At 34.1% G+C, this 23,081-nt stretch overlaps 5 protein-coding genes and 1 non-coding gene across 10 annotated transcripts; 2 read left to right on the plus strand and 4 right to left on the minus strand.

The window, feature by feature from the left end:
• Window positions 1–94: 94 nt before the first annotated feature.
• LOC145735537 (piezo-type mechanosensitive ion channel component-like) lies at window positions 95–9,419 on the minus strand. 3 transcript variants are annotated; one of them, XM_081989475.1, is made up of 41 exons: window positions 9,169–9,419; window positions 8,896–9,107; window positions 8,751–8,844; window positions 8,549–8,695; window positions 8,244–8,496; window positions 8,036–8,195; window positions 7,899–7,985; window positions 7,717–7,848; window positions 7,452–7,668; window positions 7,240–7,398; window positions 7,004–7,188; window positions 6,805–6,950; window positions 6,563–6,750; window positions 6,210–6,511; window positions 5,772–6,077; window positions 5,622–5,720; window positions 5,519–5,558; window positions 5,198–5,468; window positions 4,838–5,140; window positions 4,568–4,785; window positions 4,389–4,514; window positions 4,211–4,335; window positions 4,070–4,159; window positions 3,861–3,903; window positions 3,572–3,726; window positions 3,428–3,516; window positions 3,129–3,372; window positions 2,920–3,077; window positions 2,755–2,865; window positions 2,618–2,701; window positions 2,412–2,562; window positions 2,143–2,357; window positions 1,932–2,075; window positions 1,736–1,877; window positions 1,439–1,686; window positions 1,206–1,384; window positions 900–1,154; window positions 711–846; window positions 513–662; window positions 343–460; window positions 95–290 (listed from the first exon to the last, which is right to left on the minus strand). In XM_081989475.1, exons 1-41 carry the CDS (start codon window positions 9,233–9,235, stop codon window positions 132–134), a joined length of 6,708 nt encoding a protein of 2,235 aa, XP_081845601.1. In that variant the 5' UTR covers window positions 9,236–9,419; the 3' UTR covers window positions 95–131. The 3 variants fall into 3 exon arrangements, with proteins under 3 accessions (XP_081845601.1, XP_081845600.1, XP_081845602.1); XM_081989474.1 differs by having other exon boundaries at window positions 5,519–5,720; XM_081989476.1 differs by lacking the exons at window positions 95–290; window positions 343–460; window positions 513–662; ... (1 more) ...; window positions 900–1,154; window positions 1,439–1,686 and having other exon boundaries at window positions 1,247–1,384; window positions 5,519–5,720.
• A 142-nt stretch (window positions 9,420–9,561) lies between these two features.
• LOC145735558 (esterase E4-like) lies at window positions 9,562–11,944 on the plus strand. The gene is made up of 10 exons (XM_081989529.1): window positions 9,562–9,717; window positions 9,767–9,895; window positions 9,945–10,079; window positions 10,130–10,301; window positions 10,357–10,542; window positions 10,603–11,001; window positions 11,059–11,225; window positions 11,282–11,414; window positions 11,467–11,599; window positions 11,656–11,944. Exons 1-10 carry the CDS (start codon window positions 9,661–9,663, stop codon window positions 11,870–11,872), a joined length of 1,728 nt encoding a protein of 575 aa, XP_081845655.1. The 5' UTR covers window positions 9,562–9,660; the 3' UTR covers window positions 11,873–11,944.
• Window positions 11,945–12,001: 57 nt separating this feature from the next.
• Window positions 12,002–13,874, plus strand: LOC145735571 (4-vinylanisole receptor-like). Its single transcript, XM_081989550.1, has 7 exons — window positions 12,002–12,564; window positions 12,615–12,896; window positions 12,950–13,116; window positions 13,169–13,268; window positions 13,327–13,431; window positions 13,518–13,673; window positions 13,741–13,874. The coding sequence occupies exons 1-7, from the start codon at window positions 12,145–12,147 to the stop codon at window positions 13,786–13,788; spliced, it is 1,278 nt and encodes a 425-aa protein (XP_081845676.1). The 5' UTR covers window positions 12,002–12,144; the 3' UTR covers window positions 13,789–13,874.
• On the minus strand, window positions 13,700–16,610 carry LOC145735565 (uncharacterized). 2 transcript variants are annotated; one of them, XM_081989538.1, is made up of 7 exons: window positions 16,305–16,608; window positions 15,948–16,249; window positions 14,873–15,025; window positions 14,686–14,821; window positions 14,442–14,635; window positions 14,336–14,391; window positions 13,700–14,279 (listed from the first exon to the last, which is right to left on the minus strand). In XM_081989538.1, the coding sequence occupies exons 1-7, from the start codon at window positions 16,464–16,466 to the stop codon at window positions 13,903–13,905; spliced, it is 1,380 nt and encodes a 459-aa protein (XP_081845664.1). In that variant the 5' UTR covers window positions 16,467–16,608; the 3' UTR covers window positions 13,700–13,902. The 2 variants fall into 2 exon arrangements, with proteins under 2 accessions (XP_081845664.1, XP_081845665.1); XM_081989539.1 differs by lacking the exon at window positions 14,873–15,025 and having other exon boundaries at window positions 16,305–16,610.
• A 194-nt stretch (window positions 16,611–16,804) lies between these two features.
• Window positions 16,805–21,359, minus strand: LOC145735559 (synaptic vesicle glycoprotein 2B-like). 2 transcript variants are annotated; one of them, XM_081989530.1, is made up of 4 exons: window positions 20,958–21,359; window positions 18,191–18,520; window positions 17,597–18,137; window positions 16,805–17,542 (listed from the first exon to the last, which is right to left on the minus strand). In XM_081989530.1, exons 1-4 carry the CDS (start codon window positions 21,025–21,027, stop codon window positions 16,885–16,887), a joined length of 1,599 nt encoding a protein of 532 aa, XP_081845656.1. In that variant the 5' UTR covers window positions 21,028–21,359; the 3' UTR covers window positions 16,805–16,884. The 2 variants fall into 2 exon arrangements, with proteins under 2 accessions (XP_081845656.1, XP_081845657.1); XM_081989531.1 differs by lacking the exon at window positions 20,958–21,359 and adding an exon at window positions 19,529–19,675.
• A 1,553-nt stretch (window positions 21,360–22,912) lies between these two features.
• TRNAA-CGC (transfer RNA alanine (anticodon CGC)) lies at window positions 22,913–22,984 on the minus strand. The gene has a single exon. It is a non-coding gene; the product is annotated as a tRNA-Ala (tRNA).
• Window positions 22,985–23,081: the final 97 nt, after the last annotated feature.

Here is a 23,081-nt window from a genome sequence, read left to right on the forward strand (position 1 = left end):
CGTTCTGCTTTTAATTTATGTATTAAAGAATGTCAGATTATCATAACAAAATTTGGAGCTCAACACCTCTTATAAAATTAAACAATAAGACACATTTAGTTACCAAAATATATTCAACGATTAAACACAAGTTAAATTCCCCAATACGTAGGATCGTACTGATTATCCTCGTAACGTGTCAGTTTGATCACAACTTCCCTAGAACGCATAATGGCTACCATTTCTTCATAAATTTCATTTTCCAATTCAAAATTTTTCATATCTCTGGCGACGTAAATTTCCATACATTTCTAGTGTGTAAGTATTAATTACAATTCAAAAGGACAACTTAATAAAACAGACCCTGAGCAAGATATCTGCGTTTGGCAAATCGTGGATCCATATTTCATTCACGTCAGCACGACACGATCTAATCAGCCCCAAAATTACCATAAAGTAAATTAAATACAACCCTAAAATTCTACACATATCCAATTATTATGTGTCATTAAAATATTAATCTTAAGGCTTACCCTCCTTTAGTGAGGTAGTTAAGTGATCCAGAAAAAACCTTTTCATTGAAAACGTACATAATTAAATTGTTGCAGTCATTGTGAACCAAATTGGCCAAGTAATTTAAGTAATTATCATCGTTTAGTTCACACTTTTCACGCAGCTGCCACCTAAAATTTAACCGTAAACAGGTTTGAAATCTACCTGCAAAAACCAACCAAAATTTTTTCCCATCTGTGGTTTTCAGAGTGAGTAAAATGTCTCTAAATCTTGTTGCTTCAGGATTTGAGTCCGTGTCATCATCATCATCATCATAATCTTGATCATTTGCTGCGACCAGTTCTTGCTCGGTTTCTAATAGAAATTATTTATTTATTACATTTTCAACTAACTTATATGGATTGAACCTTGAAATTCCATAATACTCAAAACTTTGGGACTTCCATCCCTCCTAATTTTTAGAAATTTAGGAAAAATTAAAGACAACGAAACCGGTTTAGAATCGTTGCTAGCTTGGCCTTTTATCATGTTTATCAAATGTTGCCTATTTTCATCTGGTAAACGAAATAAAAACGTGTTTTGCCCAAACATTTTTACAAATCGACCGTCCTTTCCCGCTGTATGTTTATAAGTCAATTCCAAACGGATAACAAAATAATCATCTACAAATTTAAAATTGGAAAACTTTACCGATGAATATGAAATGAATTCACCTTCATGCAGTTCTTTCAAAAGATCCAATTTACTTCCAGGTGAAACTGTCCACATTCTAAGACTATCACGCGGCCATTTAAAGACTAATGTATCCTCGTTGGTAAATTCGTCAAAAAGGTGGGAGTTGTCAATGTTATTAAACGTGGAAGTTATATTTTCATAATCGTCTTCAGTCAAACTAAAACACAAGAATGCTTTCAAAATGTTTAAAAGACAAATCAAAACACTTTACAGTCCAATAGTTCTAAATGTTGAGGTAGCCTGATAAATTGGCATTGTACGACCCATAAACAATTCCATTTTAATCTGTTCCGGTCTTGAAGTTACTCCAATAGCAGTGCCAGAAGAAAACAGCAAGAATGGAAAAATCAACGTTAAAACTAGTATGCTGTATAGGAAACTTCCAAGCAGTAATTTTGAGGTACGACTTCTACGTTGACCTCCGGGTGAACTCCATTTAGTTTCAAATTCTTGCTGACACTGATATTTATACTGAATTTCAGCTGTATTAGTAATAAATTATACTGACCTTTTGATCAAACAGGCTCTGTGTTACATCCTCCATCTTAAACCAGGCGTCAAGCTCCAGACAAGTATCCGTGCAAATCCAATCTAGCAGACAACGGATTTCCAAAAAATAGGGAATACTCCGGAAGAATTTGTATCCAAACCTATAAAAATTGGAAACAACATGAACTAAAAATTATTAAACTATTCGATCATACCGATTTAATAACGAATATCCATGCCATAAGTAGTGAAAGGAAATAATAGTTGGATAGCCACTACGAATTTGGTAGGCCGAGAAAACGAAATAAACACATTTACAAACGTAGAATATTTGTAAAATCACAGAATCCGCAAGGTCACTAAAATACAATACTAGAGCTATTTTACTGTAATCACAATTTTTTTGTAAATTTTTGTGCCACTCACATTCTATTTGTAATCGGATTGACAATAAAAAACCACATATGATATCCAAGCACCTGCGCCACATGAAAGACCAATTTGCCAAATCGGTTTTTCCTTACATACAATGCTCGATCAATCATCATGAACAGCATATAAGTTATCACAAATGCCAGGAAAAATACTGGAACTCGGTTCTGGCTCACGAAATCTAAAACACCTTTATTTTCCGGATCACTCTGCAACAATTAAAACTTATAGAAGCATATTTTTAGTGTTAAAGTTACCTATACCGTAAAGTGTCCAAAGAAAAATATCAAAAGCACTAAATTAACCAGATCGCAAAAAAACATTGGAGTGTAAACATCCACTGGAACTTGTGTTGAAGATGGGGAAATCAGCCCTTGAACGTACATACGAATAGTTTCACCGTACTTTGCTAATCTAAAAAAATGTTTTTCAATGACAAAAGTGGTAACTCAGCTTTTGATCGTCCCACCCTCTATAAAGAGAAGCAGGAAAATAGTCTCCAAGCGTTATGGGTTTAGTTGTTGCTCCTAAAACTGTCTGACTTTTATCTTGACTGGAAATCACATAAAACTACATTACGGAAAGAATATGAAATTATAGATTTACGGTTTGGCAGGTTGAAATTTTCCATCTTTCAAATAATAGTCACCATCTGCAAGCGTTGAAGTTCTCCAATAGAATGTAGTTTTCCATAGACCCAGTTGCCTAAGAACAAGTCTAAAAAATATTATTAGCACGCACATCTAGTTCAGACTATTACTGTTCAATTACCGGTGAAAAAACAAAACCATCATGAGTACCATAGTGAGAAATTTCATTCTATTGTAAAAACCTAAAAATCGCGGTGCAAAAATAGAACTAAATTTTGTTTCATCTTCACCCCAGGGTGCTATCCCCAGGTCGCATATATGTTTAATCAAAACCATAACCTGAAAAAATATAACACTAAACTGTAATTAAATAAAAATGATGAATATTACCAGGCAATATGCGAAATTCACTATCCAAAACATTTTAGTAGGTCTTGGCACACTTAGAGAACCCCAGCAAAATGTCATCAATATAAGTGGAAGAGAAATCAAATCATTTAGTAAGGCTTGATAAAGCATGATCATCAAATAGCACAACCACTCCGAATAAGCGTTAATAGCAAACCAAATAGCTTTTAGTAGTTTAATGTAAATCGAATATTGCATTTCTCGTTGTCTGCGAATTTTCTTCCTCCTGCAACGGGATATTCAATAAAACTATAATCATTACTTTTCAATAAGAAAATCACTCTATGTTTAAAATCGTTTTGTAGTCTTCCATGGGACTCCAAATCTGATTTGGACCTAATCGTTTTCCTATTGTATAATTTGTCTTTTCCTAAAAACCAAAATTTTAATGAACTTTAGTACTAGTACTTGTAAGTAGAACTTACTTTTAGAATAGTTATATCCTTGGCAATTTCATTCAAAATTAAACGAAAAGTTATACTAGTCCTGTCGATTATTCCTGTTATACTGACAATGGAGCTTTCGAAAGCACCCCAAATGAAGCGGATTACTTTAATTGATGTCTTAGTGCAAGTTTTGCCTTTAAATTAAAATAAAAGCAAGTTTAAAATAGTAATGAAAATTTTGTTCCATAGCTAATTATTTGTATACTATTAATGTATAACGACAAAGGATTATACTAGTAATTGTTAGGATAAGAAGCAGAAAACCAACCTGAATCGGGAGCTTTTTTCTCAAGCTTCTTCTTGCCAAGTGCCTGAAATATACGAATTAGTTTGCTGTAAGTAGTAAACAAGAAATTTTCTTCACCTTGATAATTCAAATAATTCTCTAAACATATCAAGCTCACAACTTGATATTGGGTGACACACAATTCCAATTTAACACAAAATTCAAAATTTAAAGAATTCTCTAAAATTTACCTTCAATATAAATGCTTTCTTTCTACGACTCCTGATGTCGGTTATTTCTAGCACTGTATCAATATCGGTGGAGAAAAACAGTCCAAAATACTGAAAAGAAATTATGTTAATGAAGAGAAAAATAAGGGCATTACAAAAAACCTCTGTAAGTGGCATGGGGTCGTAAGATTGATATTCTTCGTCAATTTCCTCTTGTGGCGGCAAAAGAGGAATGTCTATATCCCGTACAACCTCAACAAAATGGCTGTAATCTCCTCTTCGAATTTCTAAAACAATTTCCAAACTAACTTTTCACGTTTCAACAGTAAAAGTATAATACCAGCAATTTTAGATGAGTTAGCTTTGATTCTGTCCAGTTTGTTTTTGATATTGTTTTCGATAGTGGCTCTTTCTAGATCAAACGCTTCTTTTTTGGTTTTTTTCATTTCTGCAATCACCTCAACCCCTAAATTTTGGAATTATATTCTTATACTTTCTAAGCGGTAGAAAAATTGTAACCTCTGTCAGCTAATACAACATGAGCTTTCACATCGTTAACAATATGAAAAAAGTAAAATGACTTAAATATTCTTTGCTGACATAACAGGAAAAAGAAACATAAACAATCCCATTCTAAACCCAATTCTTCAGTGTTGGCCGAACATAACGTGGTTTTAGATACATCCGGAATATTGTCTGTCATTCCGTAATAATCCACGCATCCAATCGAAAAATATCTACAATAAAAATTCAAAAATAACTGCAATCAAGTGGGATGTATGAACCTACGTTATAGCCCGACAGTTAAATGTCAAGTCACGATTGTAAACTAGGACACATCCAATAATTTGAGTCACAGTCTTAGCCAGCATCACCAGAATATTAAAAGCAATCAAGAAATTCCATCTCTTCATAATTTTTTCAGGAGCCATCAAAAACAAATCGGAACCCACCCATAAAAAGCCTGAAGCTCCAAAAATAAAACCCAAAGAATAAATTGAGGGTCTCATAGTGCCTGCTAAGAACACTGCTACAAGAGATGCGTAAAACCAGCTTGTGAAAAAGGCATAGTTGAACAAATCCAAGTTTCTTCTAAATATGTACCGGAAAATTAGTCACAAGTTAGACAATTTAAAAAACTCTGTTAACCTGAGATGTATTGTAAAATCTGGTATAGGATTAACTGAATTTGGATCGTCAATCAGATGAGACACATTTTCATTGCTTCCAGCCAACACATCTTGTTCTTCACCTTTCCTTTCACGTTTAAAGGCCAACCATTGTCGAGATGCAACAAGAATCAACATAAAGTCATGGCTAATCTTTTGTTTGATTGGAGGATGAGCCATGTTGGGCAAGTGACAAAACTGTTGTATCCTAACACGTAAATCATTCAAGTTCCAAAATTGGGTAGAACTTTCTGCATCGTAATAAGTTAAAAGCAATTTAAATTAGTTTAATAAATTTTACCATAAAACATCGATGGCCACAACCCTAAAGTGGTCAAGTACTGCAAAGGGATAATAATTGCATAAAATAAAAGAAATACTATCCAAAACTTTTGCAATTGAACTCGGCTCATGTAAGAGGTCATCAGTAACCCAAAACCCAAAATGATAGCCATGGCATCCATTCGCATCATTATTAATATGGATGAATATATCATGGTTATCTTTAAAATCGCTGATTAATTTGTAAAGTTTCTTGAAATTGCTATTAGTACCTCACACCCCAGTTTGTAAAACCCATAATTAGCTAAAAACTTCAACATATTTCCTACACTTTCATGAGAATTTTTGTAGGTAATATCAGGAAACATCACAGCATTAACTGGCTCTTCCATGGTTCTAGTTTTCCTATGGTTTTCCATTCTTATGGTGACGATTCGATCCAAAGTCACCAGGAAAATAAATACAAAACACCAAATCAACTGTTTAAAATCCGCATATTCCGTTCCATATTGGGATTCGTGAAACCCTATCCAGTCTGCTGTGTTTAAAGTCACGTTGTATGATTTTCCTTTTCTGGTCTGCAACAATGTTTTTAGAAAAGTTATTAAAGGGTCCATTTAAACTCTATTAGTTTAGAACTTCTGACATATACGGAATGGACCAAATAAAAATATCTAGGCTGTGGTGCAACAACATCAGTAGCAACTTACATAATATCCAACAATATTCCATTTGGAGTGCTCTTTTTGGGTCGACATGTGTACCAATCGTAGAATAACAAACACTTGCACCATGCCGGCCAGCAGGTAAATAATAATTTTAGAATATTTTCTGTTTACGATACAAGAAATTGTCAGTAGAATAACAAAAGGAGCAAATACCGCGCACACATCGTAAGCGCACATGAGCCAACCGAAAAATATGGCAATATTAAGTAAATGTACTTCCAGTATTGTAAAGACAATATCTTTTGCTTGTTGGAATATTGTGACAACAGCCTTTCTGCTCTGACCTAAGAAATGTCTAATTTTCGTAAAGTAAAGCACTTATTTTTTTACTTTACTGTAAGTTTCTCTGTCCGTGAGCCTTTGAGCAAAAGTTTCAGGTGTGTCAGGTTCAGTAACTTTATTAAATTCTTTTTGAAGATAGTTTTGCTGAATTACAACAGCAATTTGGAGAAACAAAGGGTTGACTAAAGCCTCGAAACGTTCCTCGCTGTTTTGCCATAACCAGCACCCAATTTCTTCAAATCTAAAATTAAGTGGTTACTGTGTAATTTGTAAGTAATACATTTGGTTGTGTTACTGGTTCATTGTGAAAGCTTTTAACATGATGTTTCTCAAATCGTCAAGTTGGAAGGCGTACACGATAAATAAGTGAAACATCGAATAAATCACAGCAATCCACCAGAAAACGTTAAGAAACTTTTTCCAGTATTTGAAAGGGCAAAACTGTAATCACCCTTTGATTAGGAATGTACATAATTTACAGATATGAAACAAACCTGAAATGTTAATAAGAACACAAAAGCCAAACCAACAAAACCTATCCTGAAATGGCTACTAAACGACCAAAACTCCATCCATATCATTGCGATTATCACTACCCATATCCACCAAATACTTAAAAACTGCAAAAGCATTAGTCGAAACCGTTCGATAGAACGTACTTTCTTAGATTTTGCCTGACCTGGAAATAATATCAGTATTTTTTCCAAGTCTCACTTATTATAGCTATTACTTTGTGTGGACATTCGGGCACCAGATTTCAAAAGCTCAGCTTCTTGCCTTTGCATAGATTTCTCTTGTAACAGCTGTCGAACTGCCACACCAATTATCACACCAATTAAGGACTTTATAAATAGTTCGACCCATTTTTGCTGGTTGAGTTCCCCAATTCCTGTTAATAAATATTTTTTTTATTTTTTAATCTTCCGAAAACAAGAAATTAACCTGATCGTAAATCTATTTCACCAAACTTGGATGGTAGTTCACTGGGAGTAACTTCCAATGAGTAGATGTAAGCGGCCAAGAGCATAAAAGAGATATAAACTGCGATTAAAGGACTGATTAGCAACATAACCCGTTTTCTGGCTGGCATCAACCATACGAGATTTGCAATTACAAGCAAGAGAATACTTTTGGTACCCACATACGCTATTGCCCAAACCTGAACCAAAACGTTAGATTACCTTAAAAAAATATTCACTCTCATTACCATCATCATTAGATTCGCCAGTAATGTGGATATACTAAAAATAAAACGCAGGATATCGTCCAACATTGTAACTGCTTTCTCCACTGGTAACTCTTGATCTTTCAAAGTTGATTTGGTGGTTCCTAAATCGTCCTACAAAATGTTGATTTTACTTACAGTTTAGCACCACCAAAATAACTAACTCTAAGTTTGTCAAGCACCATCATCCATCTTAAATGAATAGTTTGTTCCTGTCGGAAACAAGCTTTTACAAACCCTATAAGTCCATCCTGAAAACTCGTTCTAATAATTTGTCAAAAATAAAAGGCAAAAAAAATACTTCTGCACGAAGAATAAGTCTGACACTCAAAACGCTGACAGTGTACAAAACGAAAACACTGAAAAATGTCGCGTAAGAGATTTTGGTTTGGTAATGAGAAGTGAAAAGTCTTGGGTCACTACAATCCTTGTATGTTGTCAAGGGTACCAAAGCAAGTAATCTAGAATTTAAAAGCTTAAAAGTTAATCAATATTATTAATTTACCTACCTAATCCAAAGACTGGAACGATCAAAATTGGGGTTATCTTGAACATACTGTAACTGGTAGAGAAACAACGAAGTAAGTTGCATAAATTCGACTGGAACCAGGCAACAAATAATCCTGGCATAAGTTCTATTCAATCTGTGATTACATGCCCAATATGTAAGTGTCCCCAAAAAAGTCAGATAATAAATTCCTCCAAATATACTAGGCTTTAGGACTGCAGATAAGCACAACATTAAGCATGTAAAGTATTTGCCTGCCAAATCAAATATTAGTTAACCAATAATACTTATTTGCGTATAAAAAACCGAGTCTCAATGCAGTAGCCACTTTGATGAGTTCGATTGGTTTATTAGATTTATTAAGATCATGTCTAATATCCAAATGACAAGAGGTTGTCTGAAATTTATCAAATCCCTTTAGCAGCAAAACTGATATGGCAAGTATAACGGGTTCTGCAATTTTTTAAAAAGTGGGTCCAAGAATTTTAAACATCATGCTGGAACTGACCTGGTAATATCCAATTAAGTGCATCCTTAATAGGTAAGTTATTGTATGGCACAATACCAATGGTACGTAACGCTATTTCAATTGTATCGCAGTACTACAAGAAACATGTATCTTTCGCACAGTATAGCAGATTGTTAATACTCACTTCAATTTCGTAAAATTCCTTATAGTTAAAATAAAGCGCAAAGTAGAAACTCAGCACTAAAGTTGTAGTGAGCATGGACATGATCACCAGAACTTTAAGAAGAAACTCGAAGGATTCGTTGGCACATTTACTGGTCGGTAATGAGAAAAAAGGCATGTAACATGCCATTATTAGATACACGTATGATGATACAGTGGGTCGAATCAGTACAGCTAAAAAGTGGTTCAAAAAATGTTAATCTTACGTAACGTAGTAAATTGTTAAGGTTCTTACTTGTTACCATGACGCAGGGTAAAATTATGCGGAACAGTATAGCAAACAGCCAGTAATATTGCCGCATTTTTAATCTAAAATAATACTCAACTTTCAGATGACAATTGGTCAACTTTGCGAGATGTCAATGGTAACCAAAATTAAACTTTTTTGATTATAGGGGTGGACCATAAATAATCGAATCGAAAGCCATATGTGATTGGTTGAAGCTGCTTTTCTTGACCAATCACAAAAATATATCCACTATGTTGAGATTACCACAAAAAATACTGAAGAAATACCTAAAATGTTAAAGAAACTCAACAAACTACAACATCCACAAAATAGTCAATTTTATTGATACTTTCTTTTCTGCAAGTACTCACCTAAATCACCAGTCTTGTCCTATATTTATCTTGATTGGTTATCAATAAGTTCTACAACCATATTTAAAATAATTGTCAAGTATTTGATAAAAACGATATTTTAACGTTTAGTGTGTTTTTGTTCACAATGAAGTACGTGTGGCGTGTTTCGTTTCAACTGTTTGTTATTGGAATTACATGTTGGGTAAGACTGTACTTACGATGATTCTCACAGTATAATACACTAAGTATAGGCTCAAGAAATTACCACCCCAGATGGTCCAATTAAGGGAGTAACAGAACAAACCCTTAGCGGTAAAACATACTACGCCTACTATTCTATCCCATATGCGAAGCCTCCTACTGGAAATAGAAGGTTCTTGGTAGGTTGTTACGTAACTTATTAGTTACCGAATTAAACCAGTTTTGTAGCCTTCCGAAGCTATTGATCCATGGACTGAAATTCACGATGGTACTACCGAAAACTCCAACATTTGTTACCAAGTCTACGCAGATTATGATCAAGAAAACGAAGACTGCTTGCACATGAATGTTTTTACTCCACAGGTAATTTCAAAGTCTTTGTTCTTTGACTAGTGTAATTATGGCGATTCTAGGACCCCTCGTCATCTGGAAGCATCTATCCGGTAATGGTGAATATTCACGGAGGTGGATTTATGGCTGGTTCTGGTCTTGTCTCCACCCAAGCCACAGGAGGTTTCTCCCCCAAGTATCTTCTAGAAGATGACGTCATATTTGTATCTTTCAATTATAGACTAGGAGTGTTTGGTGAGAGTGGTTTGAAAGTTGTAAATAGTCAGGTCAAACACGGATATATTTCCAGGGTTTTTGTCCACTGGCGACGATGTAGTTCCGGGAAATGCCGGTCTTAGTGACCAAATTCTTGCTCTGAAGTGGGTTCAGAAGAATATCGCTTCATTTGGGGGTGATCCATCTAAAGTAACAATTTTCGGACAATCTGCAGGCGCAGCATCTGTTGGATATCTACTCCTTAGTCCTCAAGCTAAAGGTCTGTAAATCAACTGGCATGCTCGTTGGTAATAAAGTAAAAATTTCTTCTGAATAACAGGTTTATTTGCTGGAGCTATTTTGGAATCAGGAACTGCCTTGGTACCATGGGCGTACCAGAGAAACCAAACTGAAATCTCTTTCAAAACTGCCGCCATCATAGACGAGCAATTCACCTCATCCAGAGACTCTGAGTTACTGCTGCAGGTTCTTCAATCAGTGGACGCCAAATCACTAGACAATGCTGCTTTGGCTTTTACTAACCAAGATTCTGGAGTTCCCGAAAGTGCTCAAAGAAGTCAACTTCAACAAGGTTTTTACTACACTCCAGTAATCGATTCCTTTAGCCATAATCCGGTAGTACCGGGTTATCAGTACGAACTATTTAGTCAAGGCGAGTTTAATCAAGTTCCCATTCTGATTGGAACTTGTTCTGAAGAAGGACTGATAAATCTTGATCGTGAGTGATTGTCGTATTTTGTAGTACGTGATATTTTAACATTATATTGTTAATTAGAATATCTAGATAATCTGCTGGAAGCATACGATGAAAATCCAGCTAGATTGAATCCCCAAGACATGCACATATCTAATGAGGAAACGTGGAACACTGTAGGAAGTCTAATTAAACAGGAATATTCACCTTCCAGTACTTTTGTCAATAACGAACTAGGAGGCATTCAGGTAGCTCTAGTTTTAACAATATACCCCATAATCTATTTAAATGTTTTTTTCTGTAGTATTTTACTGATCAGGACTTTGTAAAATCTGCAACTAAACACGCAGAGCTGCAATCTCAATACACAGATGTATACTATTACCAATTTTCTTACAGTGGTACGCTCGGTGGTAACACCGACCATAAGCTTCAAGGTACTAGCATTTTTGAACTGATATTCTATACAGTTGATAACGAATTTAACAGGATCTGGCAATGTGACCCACACAGAAAATTGGGCTTATATATTTGGAGGTTACAACTTGGAATGGTATCCAGAAAGTGATCAACTGGTGCACAACCGATTGATCAGAATCTGGACGAATTTTGCCAAATACCAGCAAGTTTTTAGGTTAAACTTTTATAACTTTCATCAATAATGTTAACATTTTACAGAAACCCAACACCCTCGCCAAGACCCATTGAAGAAGAAGATCTTTTACAAGACATTATCTGGCCTAAAGTGACACCTGACGCTTTTTCTTTTGTTAACATCGGAGATTATGAGAATACTGATTTAACCATTGTGGCAGGTAAACCTAAAGCTGCTAGAATGGCTTTTTGGGACAATCTGTACGCCACGTACGGAAATCAGCCATTTGAATCTTATTAAACTTTTGAAATACTGTCACACTTGGTTGTTTTGATGTTTAATAAAGTCAACTGTATAAAAATGTTTAACAAAGATCTTTTATTGAATTTATTTTCATATTCTGTATACTATGCAATGATTTAAGATGAATAATTTAAAGGATGAACTGCAATCTGGTGACCCATATTCATTCATTTCAGTTTGATTGAGAATTACTATAAGCATTCAATTAACTTGTCATCTGGGCAGTAATCTTTGAAAAGTCACTTATTCCGCGTAAAACCAAAGAATAAATGATAATTACAGTAATCATACTTTTCTTTGAGCTTAGCTATACTTTACTTGTATTACCTAGTTTTGAACTAGTGTCCGAGAAAATGACCCAACTACTTAAACTATTTGATTTAGAATCACAATTTACAAAAAATTGCCAAATATTTTTTTGGTTTGGTTTCTGGAAGCCTGACAAAGATTTCAAACACAAAACACTGTACAATTTGTATACCGTGTTTTGTTTTGGAGTATTGATTACTTTTATTTTACCTCAATTCATTTATATGATTGTTTTTGGCAGTGATATTTATAAACTTACTAGTACCTTGTACGTTTTTACCACTTTTTTTATAAACTTGGTCAAAACATTGGGAATATATTTTAACATGGATGTTATTAAAGACATTTTGAGAAACTTCAAAGAAAATTCCTTACTCCAGGTTAGTTGTTTGTGGAAACAAAACTTGTTTACTAAAACTACTTTTTGCAGGCAAAGTTTGAAAGGCACCTAAAGGTAGCTATAAAAACAAAAAAACGAGGAGATTTTCTGTTCCTTTATGGTACTTTTCTTGGATTTGGAACGCAACTGTTTTGGAGCATTTACCCATTTTCGCAAAACAAAAAATTGCTACCGGTTAACGGATGGTACCCGTACAACCCAATGAATTCTCCTAGTTATGAATTAACGTCTTTTTTCCAAATTTTTGCCAGCGCATTCAATATTTTCCACACGATGAACATCGATTCTTTTACTATTAACTTAATGATGCAGGTATGTTTATAGGTAAATTTATATTGGTTATCATGATCTTATTTACATTTTAGACTGGTATGCAGTGTGATTTTTTGGAATTAACCCTAAAGAATATCATGCAATTTCACACAGTCGACGGAATTCTTTGTCAAAGTTTACAGCAGAATACTGAACCTCTTGAAGATATATTAACCCCAAACTTAAAGACTTGTATTCGGCATTACATAGAAATTAAAAGGTAATAGGTGGTTAAAGTTTGAAAATTCACTTGTTTTTTGTCTTTTTTATAGAATAGCTAGAAAACTGGAAGATATTTACCGAACTAGTATGGCAGTAGTATTTTTGGGTGGTGCTTTCATATTTTGTGCAATTTTCTACCAAATGCTGCACGTAAATAAAATGCTGCCATTTCCTAAACTTTATTATGTACTTTCTGTAATTATTTTAGAGCCAAAGAGATCCCACGGAAATCTTTTACCTTCTCTTTTTCTTATTCAGTATGCTTACTGAGCAATTTATTTTTTGTTGGTTTGGCAATGAGATCACATTTAAGGTAAGTAGAAAGGCATTTCCACGAAAAAAGTGACTATTATTTTTATACAGGAATGTCCCTTTTGCTAATGTATGTGTGTTTTACAGAGTGGACAAATCCATGGAGCTTTATACACTATTCCATGGGTGGATTGTTCTGTAAAATTTCGCAAAATGCTGGTCATCTTTATGATTTCTCTCACAAAACCGATTTCGTTGAACGCTGGCCGGATTATACCACTTTCAGCAAAAATGTTTTTACAGGTAAGCTGCTAAAAATAACAAATATCTCAAACTATGTATAATTTAATAAATATAACATGTTTTGTAGGTTTTGAGAACTTCTTATTCATATCTGACCCTCCTTAACAGTTTGTAAAAGTTGCAAACACAAAATCTGGACAATGTAGTGCACGATTATAATGTTTATATTGTTACTTCAATAAACGTATAGTAATATCAAAAGCTAGTTTTTCTTCTATTGTACGTTGTTTTAATCAACTCCTTCTGACAAACTGGGATCAAGCTTTGGAGTTTCACCTAATAAGTTAATAAGATCAGATCTACTCGTATCTCTCAAAGGATCATTCGAGTCAACGTGAGTGTCATCGAACAATAACTCATCACTAATCTCAGTTTCATCTTCTTTCTTCTCAATTTCGTTTTCTTCGTTTACTTTAAGCTCTTGCAACTCTGATGCATCAGGAAGTTTGAAGTGTTTATTGCTTCTTTTGATTGGATCGCTGTTGGACTCTTCTACATTAGGTGTTTCATCTATCAGAGTAGGATTCTCTTTTTGATCAATGCTGTCTTCTGAAATAGTCTGGTTTGCCTTTTTCTCGCATAGCTTTCGTTTAATCGCCATCATACCTATAAAAAAAATATGAAACAAATTTTGTGCTTAATAACCAAAACTTTACTCGTACATTTTAGTGTTTGAATAATCATGCCTTTATTCTTGGGTTTTCTCTTAGCTACCATCCTACAAATTTTGAGATAGTAAGCATGGATTTAATCTAAGAGAATACTAACTGTTTTTGTCTGTATTTTGCCTCAGACCGATATATGGAAAGAATATAGGCGACATCTTGCCTGGGAGGGAACAAAGCACATTCGAGCATATTTCCTAGACACTCATGGTCCAGCTTCTTCACCTCAAAATCACTGTCATTGTCTTCAGATTGTTTTAAATGCTTGGCCCAGTGAATTAACAATTTATGCGTAATCTGTTGAGAGTTAGTCAGAATTTTTGTTATGAATGTTAACAGGCACTTACCGAATTATATCCTGATAAACCTAACCAAATCAAGAGAACAACTAGAAAGGGAATCAGATCTAGTCTTCCTGCTACAATTTGAGCTCCTATCGGTAGAATAAACACGATTGGTATAGCTACGAAATACGTGACAGAGCTAAAATATTAGGAATAAAAGATCAATTCCGACTATTAAAGAACAACGTACAAGTATAATACAGTCCATGCAAAAAGTGCTAAAATGAATACTTTGACAACTTTCTTGGGTTTTTTCAGTAGCGTGTATGATGTTCTGGATAGTTCCTGAAAAATTACTGACAACGAGACCAACGCGGTCATAGTGAAGAACAAACCTAAAAAGCTGTATAGATATAAGTACTCTACTACTGGTTAAATTAACTTTTTAGCATTTGCGTAAATATTAGTTTAGTGAGCAGTTTGTGATTGGTCGAATTTAGAGCCGTAGCAAAACTGTAGAAATAAAATCATTAAAGTCAATTTTCGCTTGCACTAAATTGCCAACATAACGCAAAACCCATTGGAATAGTGGTGGCTTTTCAGACAAATTTGACCCTTACGAAAGTTGTCATTTGCAAAATCGGTTTTTCAAAAAATTTCCATGCATTACATCGTAGTAGACCTAGTAGCTCATGTAACCGTGTTTTCTCAATTTTCCAGGGTCAAATTAGCCCTAACCAGTCAAAAAGTGTTTCTGGGGCACCCTGTCTGGAAACCGTAAATAACACGAGTAATTCTAACACTTTGTATATACTTTTATATGTCGATGGATAGCCAATGAAATGAGCTTTATATTGACGTAGAAAAGTCGGTTGGTTAGTAGGTATCGTTTAGCCACTAGAGGGCGTCAAATTTGACCAATTTTTTTGGTGTATCTTTATGTTTAATATTCAAAAACCCGCTTAATTGCACTATTTTTGCTAGAATTTTATACGTCAATAAAGAGTTAATGGAATGAGCTTTCTAAAAATTTCTCAACATGGGTTGATAGGTTAGACAGTTTGGCCGCTGGAGAACGTCAAAGTTCACTATTTTTTATGACTTTTTTCGTGCATCCTTTTGTTTAATCTTCAATAACTCCTTTATTTGCACCATTTTTAGTAGTGTTTTATACGTCAATGGATAGCCAATAAAATAAGCTATTGGTCGATTGACCAAGCTGCTTTTTTGAACCAATCAGAAACTGTACTCACTGTGCGGAGATTTTTTGGACTATTGTCGTAAACAATGTTTGGAATCTAATAACTGATTAAAGAATAACTTACTCCAACACATAAGCAGCAATACAGACAAATGCAAAGGCCTCAGACCTTAAAAAGGCAATTAAGGAGTTTTGTTCCATTCCTTTCCAGTATCCCGTAAACATATAAAAGGAACATAATACCGCAAACAATATGTATTTTTCAGTCATGTCTTGTCCCGTCACCGACTTAAAGTTACTAAAATATTCCATATCGTTGTTCAGTAGATAATACGATAAAAAGTATCCATAAATCGTCAAACTCCATAAACTCGCAGCTAGTCTATGACGTCCATAGGTGGAAAAACCAAACTGTTTCAGTAACAGCTAAAAAATTTATGATTATTATGTTTAAAAAATGTTTTAATAAGGGACAACTTACGTGAATTAATCTCAAGTAACAAGAATGTACGATAAACCAAAATATAAGCAACCAAGTAATTCCATTGCATAAGGTATTATTAAAACCTGTGCCCAACAGCTCATGCATTATATTCGGAATGCACGTTAATTTGGTCTTCAAAGTCAATGCGAGAAAGGACATTTTTAGTTTACTGGTCGAATAATGCCACTAGTTTCTACGACAACAATAACATGATTGTATGACAACAGCTTACCCATTGTTGTACGTTATAACCGCATTTCGTAAATGTAGAGGAAAACAATATCAACAGCACTGAAACTTGGTAGAGGATATGACAGTCGTGCTTCTAATTTTAGAAAAGTATTCTAAGCTTGTTGTCCTAGTGAAATAAACGCCAGGAGTACTTTTTATTGCATACTAGCGCCTTCTAATTGTATTATTAATTAGTCTTTACTAGCATGTTTTGATATTTAAACACGCTGTACATGCTGATGTCTTTCACGAAAAAAATAAAACAATTTAGTTAAAAAATTAATGATTTTTTTATTAAACATAAATAAATAGATACATATAGTGTTAAAAACTTAAAATGAAAACCTCATCTAAATTTGACATCGTAACCGGAAAGAACGGCTACTTCAATTCCATTTGTAACGCTAACAGTACGTTCGGTAATCTCTTTACTCCTTTTCGGTACCAAGAAACAGAGAACACCACCTAGCAAAACTACACCACCCACCACAAAAATGGGAATTTCGCATTGGCTGTCCATATAGTAGCCGAAAAGAAAACTGCTGGACATTGCTCCTAATCTACCAGAACACATCATGAGACACAAAGCTATTCCCACTACTTTAGTGGGAAACAGTTCAACGGCAATACTGCCAATTGTCATGTTGGCGGTGATCATGCTGGCTTGAAATAAGCTAGCCACTATCAAGTTTTGCAAAGAACTTCGTAGAAAATAAAAGCTGGTACTGGTGGCGCCACCAATTAACATAGTCACTAGTGGAATAACTTTAAAAGGCAACTTTGTGGCTAAAAGACTGGAGAACAAGTTAAACACCAACGAACTAGTGGCTATCACTACAGTATTAAAGGTCACTGACGTATCGAATGTTGCTTCGCACGAAACGTTTTTGATCTGAACCAAAGCGGAGAGTTCTGTTATCGAAGGTGTGGCATTAGGGTAAAGCTTCTCAAACTGATGGTAGCGCACGAATATTTCTGGAAGCCAAAGCCCCAAACCAAACATCCTAAAATACGACAATCACATTAATACATTACTTGCAATTATTACCCAGTCTTACCCAAACATATTGGCAAACATAACAGAACTGGTTAATCCTGTAACCATTAGCAAAGGAGGTTTAAAAAGAATCTTTGCTTGCTGCTTCATAGACTGCAAAACTCTAGTAATCTTCCCTTCACAAGCGACTTTACCACCATCATGCCCTTCCGTCTTTGCATCAGTAAGAAGTTGTTTGACAGGGAATAAATCCGGATGATCTCCTGTATTAATACTGTACATTTTCCTCAAAACAGTCAAGCATTTGGTGTGACTTCCACTGGCTAAGAAAAACTTGGGACTCTCAGGCATTCTGAGTATCCAGAAAGCAGTTAAAAGTTCAGGAACAGCCAGCACAACAAGGAATAGCCTCCAAGGGGAGAAGAAAAATACTTCACCCAACTGAAAGGACACACCCTGAAGAGGTAGAATTATGTACGCTAGGAGGGGTAGGATCAACCAGGAGATAGTGAAAAAAACACCACAACAACATACAACAGGAGTTCGATATTTTGGAGGTTGAAATTCGGCTACGTACGTAAATATTATACTTCCTGGAGCCCCTGTAAGAATGTTCAATTAAAAACAGGTAAAAGTTGTGTAACAGTATGCTCACCAATAAGAAACCCATTTAAAAATCTGCATACTAGCAAATTGGTGGCTGAAGGCAATACTGAGCAAATAATGGTGATGAGAGCGTCGAGTAAGTGGGTGAAGAAAATAACTCTTTTCCTACCCAGATTGTCAGCTAATGCACCCCAGAGAAAGCAGCTGGCTATACCTCCAATCATAAAGGCCATATTGAGGATACCAAGTTCGAAGGAGCTAAATTTGAGATCGCATTGCGCTGCCGGAAACACGTATGAGGAAAGTCCATTTTGGAAGCCCATGCATATAATCGACATGGCGCTAACTGCCAAGATTTCATAGTGAAATCGTCCATATCCTAAAAATTAAATTATTTTTTTTGAAAAAGTGAGTGAATGATGAGTTATGGTTGTATGTTATTTTTTTCAGCAACAATGTGGAATTGAATATAGCCGTCTTTGTCAGTCAAATAATAACAATAATTATATCTTAATAATAAAAGTAGTTGCGTGAAGAAAGAGGAATTGCTTGTCCAGGTTTTGCTACAGCAAATACACAAAATTATACAGGGTTAGTCACCCTGTAAATATTTTCATCTATCTGTCACTTCCGGATTAACCTTGAATATTAGTCCTATCGATTTTAAATATTTTTGATGTATTTTCCCTATTACCATACACATTACCTATAGCTATCTGCAACGTTTTTCAAAATATTGACATTTGAAAATGACATTTTTAGTTTTTGTTTTTGACTGGAAACTCTCAAATAGTTAGGGTAAGAATATGCAAGCCGTTTTGCTCTATCTCATTCTGGTTAGGAGTTAGGACACTTGAAAACCTGAAAGTGTCATTTTTCAAACGCCAATATCTCGAAAACCGTTGTAAATAGATATAGGTTATGATACATAAAAAAATTTTGAAATAGGACTATTCAAAAATACAATAATATACAGGGTGTTCCGATTGAAATAAGCAAGTTGACATCCACTTCCGGTTAATGAATTTCAATTGTATTAAAAAGTCTTAAAATAGTCTTTTCCTGTACAACCTAAACTGAACTTTCCTGGCAAAGCTTGATACAAACTGTGGAATGTGAAATACAACTCAATAATATTTTGCTTGACAAACCTAAGCAGTATAAATTTAGTTTGTTTACCTTTAGCATGATAATGAATTGTTACATAGCTCATTGTGAGTTACTTAATGAGCGATTTTATCACACTAGTGCGGTAAGGCACCCAAAGAGTACAATAAAACATTCATTATCTCACTAACGATTGTAAAATCTCTCATTACGTAAAATTGCTCATATCACACTAGTAATGTAAATTGTAAAAATTGTTGCAATACAAAAATTCACTTACCAAGCTGTTATAATTATTTTTTAAAGTAACTAAAAATGGTGATTTTTCTGAACAAAAATCATTTAATACATACACAATCAAGCAGAACACAGTCAAAACTAATGAACTAAGCAACTAAATCAGCTATAATCAGCTGAGTTACACAGCTGTTTGTATCTGGAGGACATATAGTTCTGTCGAATAACAACATACAAGATTTATGTATTTATACCATTAATTTGAGATTTAATTAGATTGTCTTGACAGGTTGTATGATTTTGCTTTAAATATGCCTCGGTTTTGTACAACAGCAATTAAATTACAAAAAAAAAAAGAAAAATGAAGTGATGAAACACAGATTTGACCTCTAATCTTTGTTTCTGAAATTGTTACTGCAATTAATTGCATTAAACGTTTCTCAAAACAATGACGCCTCGTGTCTTTAGTTTTCTCTAGTTTTTTCCTAACCAAACTATCGATAAAGAGCCAAACAAACGTAATTTTAAAATTGTCTTCTGTTAATCAGAATTTTATCAGTTAGGTACAGGGTCTTTCACTGGGGACTGACCAACCACCCTTTTTGGGCTTTCCGCTATGTAATTAAAAAAACTGAACTAGCCTTTTAATGTAGTTTAAAAAGTTGAATTCAAAAATGACCACCAAAGGTTATCATTATTTCTTAATATTTCATTTATTTTTAGTTCGTTGTAAAATTGTAAAACTTATATTCTACCTTCATTTATTTATGCCTTTGATTCCAGAGTTATAATTAATAAATGGTCCTCTCAATAATTTTTTTTATCAATACACAAGGTTTGTCAAAAAACAAATTTCGAATAATTATTTAATTTTTTTTTGTAAAAATATTTGCACAATTTTGAGCACATTCCGAAAATAGTTAAATATACCGGGTGATCCATTAGAAAAATCACCATTATTGGCTGTAGCTTTTCTATTTGAAGGTTAAGAATATTTTGGTACTAATTTTTGGATTCAACTTTTTAAACTACATTAAATGGCTATTTCAGTTTTTTTGGTCAGTGAAAGACCCTGTACCTATTAAACCGACTAAATTATTAAAAATCTAGTTTTATGGTTTCTCTCGCACGCATTAAAAATCCAGTTTAACTTTGTCAAACAAAATAAAACAGTTAAAAAAAGCATATGAAAATCTAATTCAAAAGGTTTCAGGATTTAAAGTTTCTCAATCGCTTTTTACTCAATAAAGTACTTTTCATGGTAATCCACATTCAGAAATCACAGTACAGTGGGACAGTGGATAGTTTGTAATTGGTCAAAAAAAGCAGCTTTCAGCTTGCTGCTTTTTCTTGACCAATCACAAACTGCCCACTGTACTGTGACTTACGCAAATGTATCTACTACTATTATTTGTATCTTAAATAGATATTATCGTAGATTTTGGTATAACATGTCATGTCAAAATGCTTACCCGTATATTTGACTGCAGTGTCATAGTCCTTAATGTCACGTAGTTCAAACAGCTCCACCGGATTAACCATAGTTATGACAATACCACAAGCACATTAAACAAACAGCGGATTGACACTGACAAAAATGTCTATGACTTGCATTAATGATTCCTAATTTTTTTAATATGCTATCAGTGCCTTTGTTCTTGATAATATTAATAGCAGTGATTTGTATAGAAATATTCACATATGCATCACAAACTGTATGGAATATTTAGAGACAATCAAGCACACACAGCTTGTCGATCGTTTAGCACGAAATTTCCTATCAGCACAAGAATGTCATAACCGTAACGACCAAAATATGTAATTTCGTCGACCTAATTGTTAACTAATCTTTGGTTTTTAACAGAATGGTCCGAGATAAAACAAAAATTATATGTAAGATAACTTTTTCTCATAATAATGGTCAGTAGCGGATCAAAGTTTTTTTTTCGTTTATTCATCCTATTGGAATTTTGTATTGCCTATTAATTGCTCTTTTCCAATCTTTAAATAACCGTCCAGAAAAAAATGTAAGTTACAAATACTGATGTTTAATTTCACTATACCATTTAAAATGCTTGAATCATTTTGGAGCCGTTTCTGGATGGGGTCACTCTAGTATCGTAATTTTTTACTCGTTAACTAGTGATATATTGATCTCTTGCTGCAAGCAGTTTACGTTTGACATTACAAAATTTACAAAACAGTTTCTTCACTTTCTTCTTTGTTTACCACAATTGTTATTCACTAAAATTTTCCACTTTGTGTTTGTTAAAAAAAATACTCAAAATAATGAATCTTTTAAATTAATATTCCATTAAATTAATTATGGCATATTTGTAAAGTAACACAAATATGTAAAACACTTACCTGTTAAACTTATTGCTCTATCAAAATCGGCAGTTTTACAGGGAATTATTTTTGCCATTCCAGCCACACTAAATTCACTCAATAATAATCCTTAATCACCTCGCTTAAATCTCAATTTTGGATTTACTTTTAGGATTATTATATTTCTGCAATGTTGATATAATTAACTTTTAAGTTTATAAACAAACGGTTTCTATTATTCAAAAATGACCACGTAAGGTTGTTGTACCTGACGCTAAATTAAATGATACTTTTAAACCTTGGCACTGACGAATATAGGCGGTCAGGTATTTGACTTCGAGGGTAACAAATGGATTTCCAAGAAAAACACCCTGATAATTCACTACAAGATAGATTCCCAGTGTGTCTGTGTGTGCTTAAAAAAATGAAACGCTATACAACAACCGTTTACCTTTATACAGGGTGTCCAAGAAGTATTTTACAAAACTTAATTTTTCCCATAAATTATGAAAGAGGTACAATATATGTGGAACAGCATTTGTTGCCTTTTTATTGTATGACAGTTTTGTTATTCACTAATATTGTTCTAAAAAGAAAAATCCATGGTAAGCCAGGAGATCCTACCCTCTTTCTATTCTAAATTTTCAAAAGCTGTTTTAGAGCAGAACAAACAATAATTGTAATGATTTCTAACCAAAACGTACGAAAAACCAAATCGTCCTGTATATTTTAATTTTTTTATGGCAACTGTGCATAACTTCTGTCTCTTTGAGTCTATTGAGAGCAGTCAAGCAAAACCTCGAATTACGTACACAAACCAGCACTTAATCGATAAATCTATTATTATATTTAATATGATCTTTGCCCTTAAAGGGTAAGGCCCTGCTTTATTAAAGAAGACAGTATATACAGAGTGTCCGGAATCCGGAGGTGTGATATAGCATCTAATAGCAATCTTTTATTCACATTAAATAGCAAATTGAAATTCTCTGTACGTATAAAAAAAATAAATACATAAATAGAAAAAGACATAAAAAAACCCAAGTCAATAGCAAAAAAAAAATTGAAATAACATCGATAAACCATAACAAAAGATACTTGGAGGAGCTGGGATTTGAACCCAGGACTTTCCGCATGCGAAGCGGACACTCTACCACTGAGTTACACCCCCGATGACGTACTATCCAGCAATGTCTTATATTAACGATTTAGCAAAACCTGTGCAATAGCACAATTCATTTTTATGCCTTATAGAGGGCGCCTTAAAA

Source organism: Ips typographus, linkage group LG11 (genome assembly GCF_016097725.1).
Source record: "Ips typographus isolate SLU linkage group LG11, UJ_Ityp_2.0, whole genome shotgun sequence".
NCBI classification, from domain to species: Eukaryota; Metazoa; Arthropoda; class Insecta; order Coleoptera; family Curculionidae; genus Ips; species Ips typographus.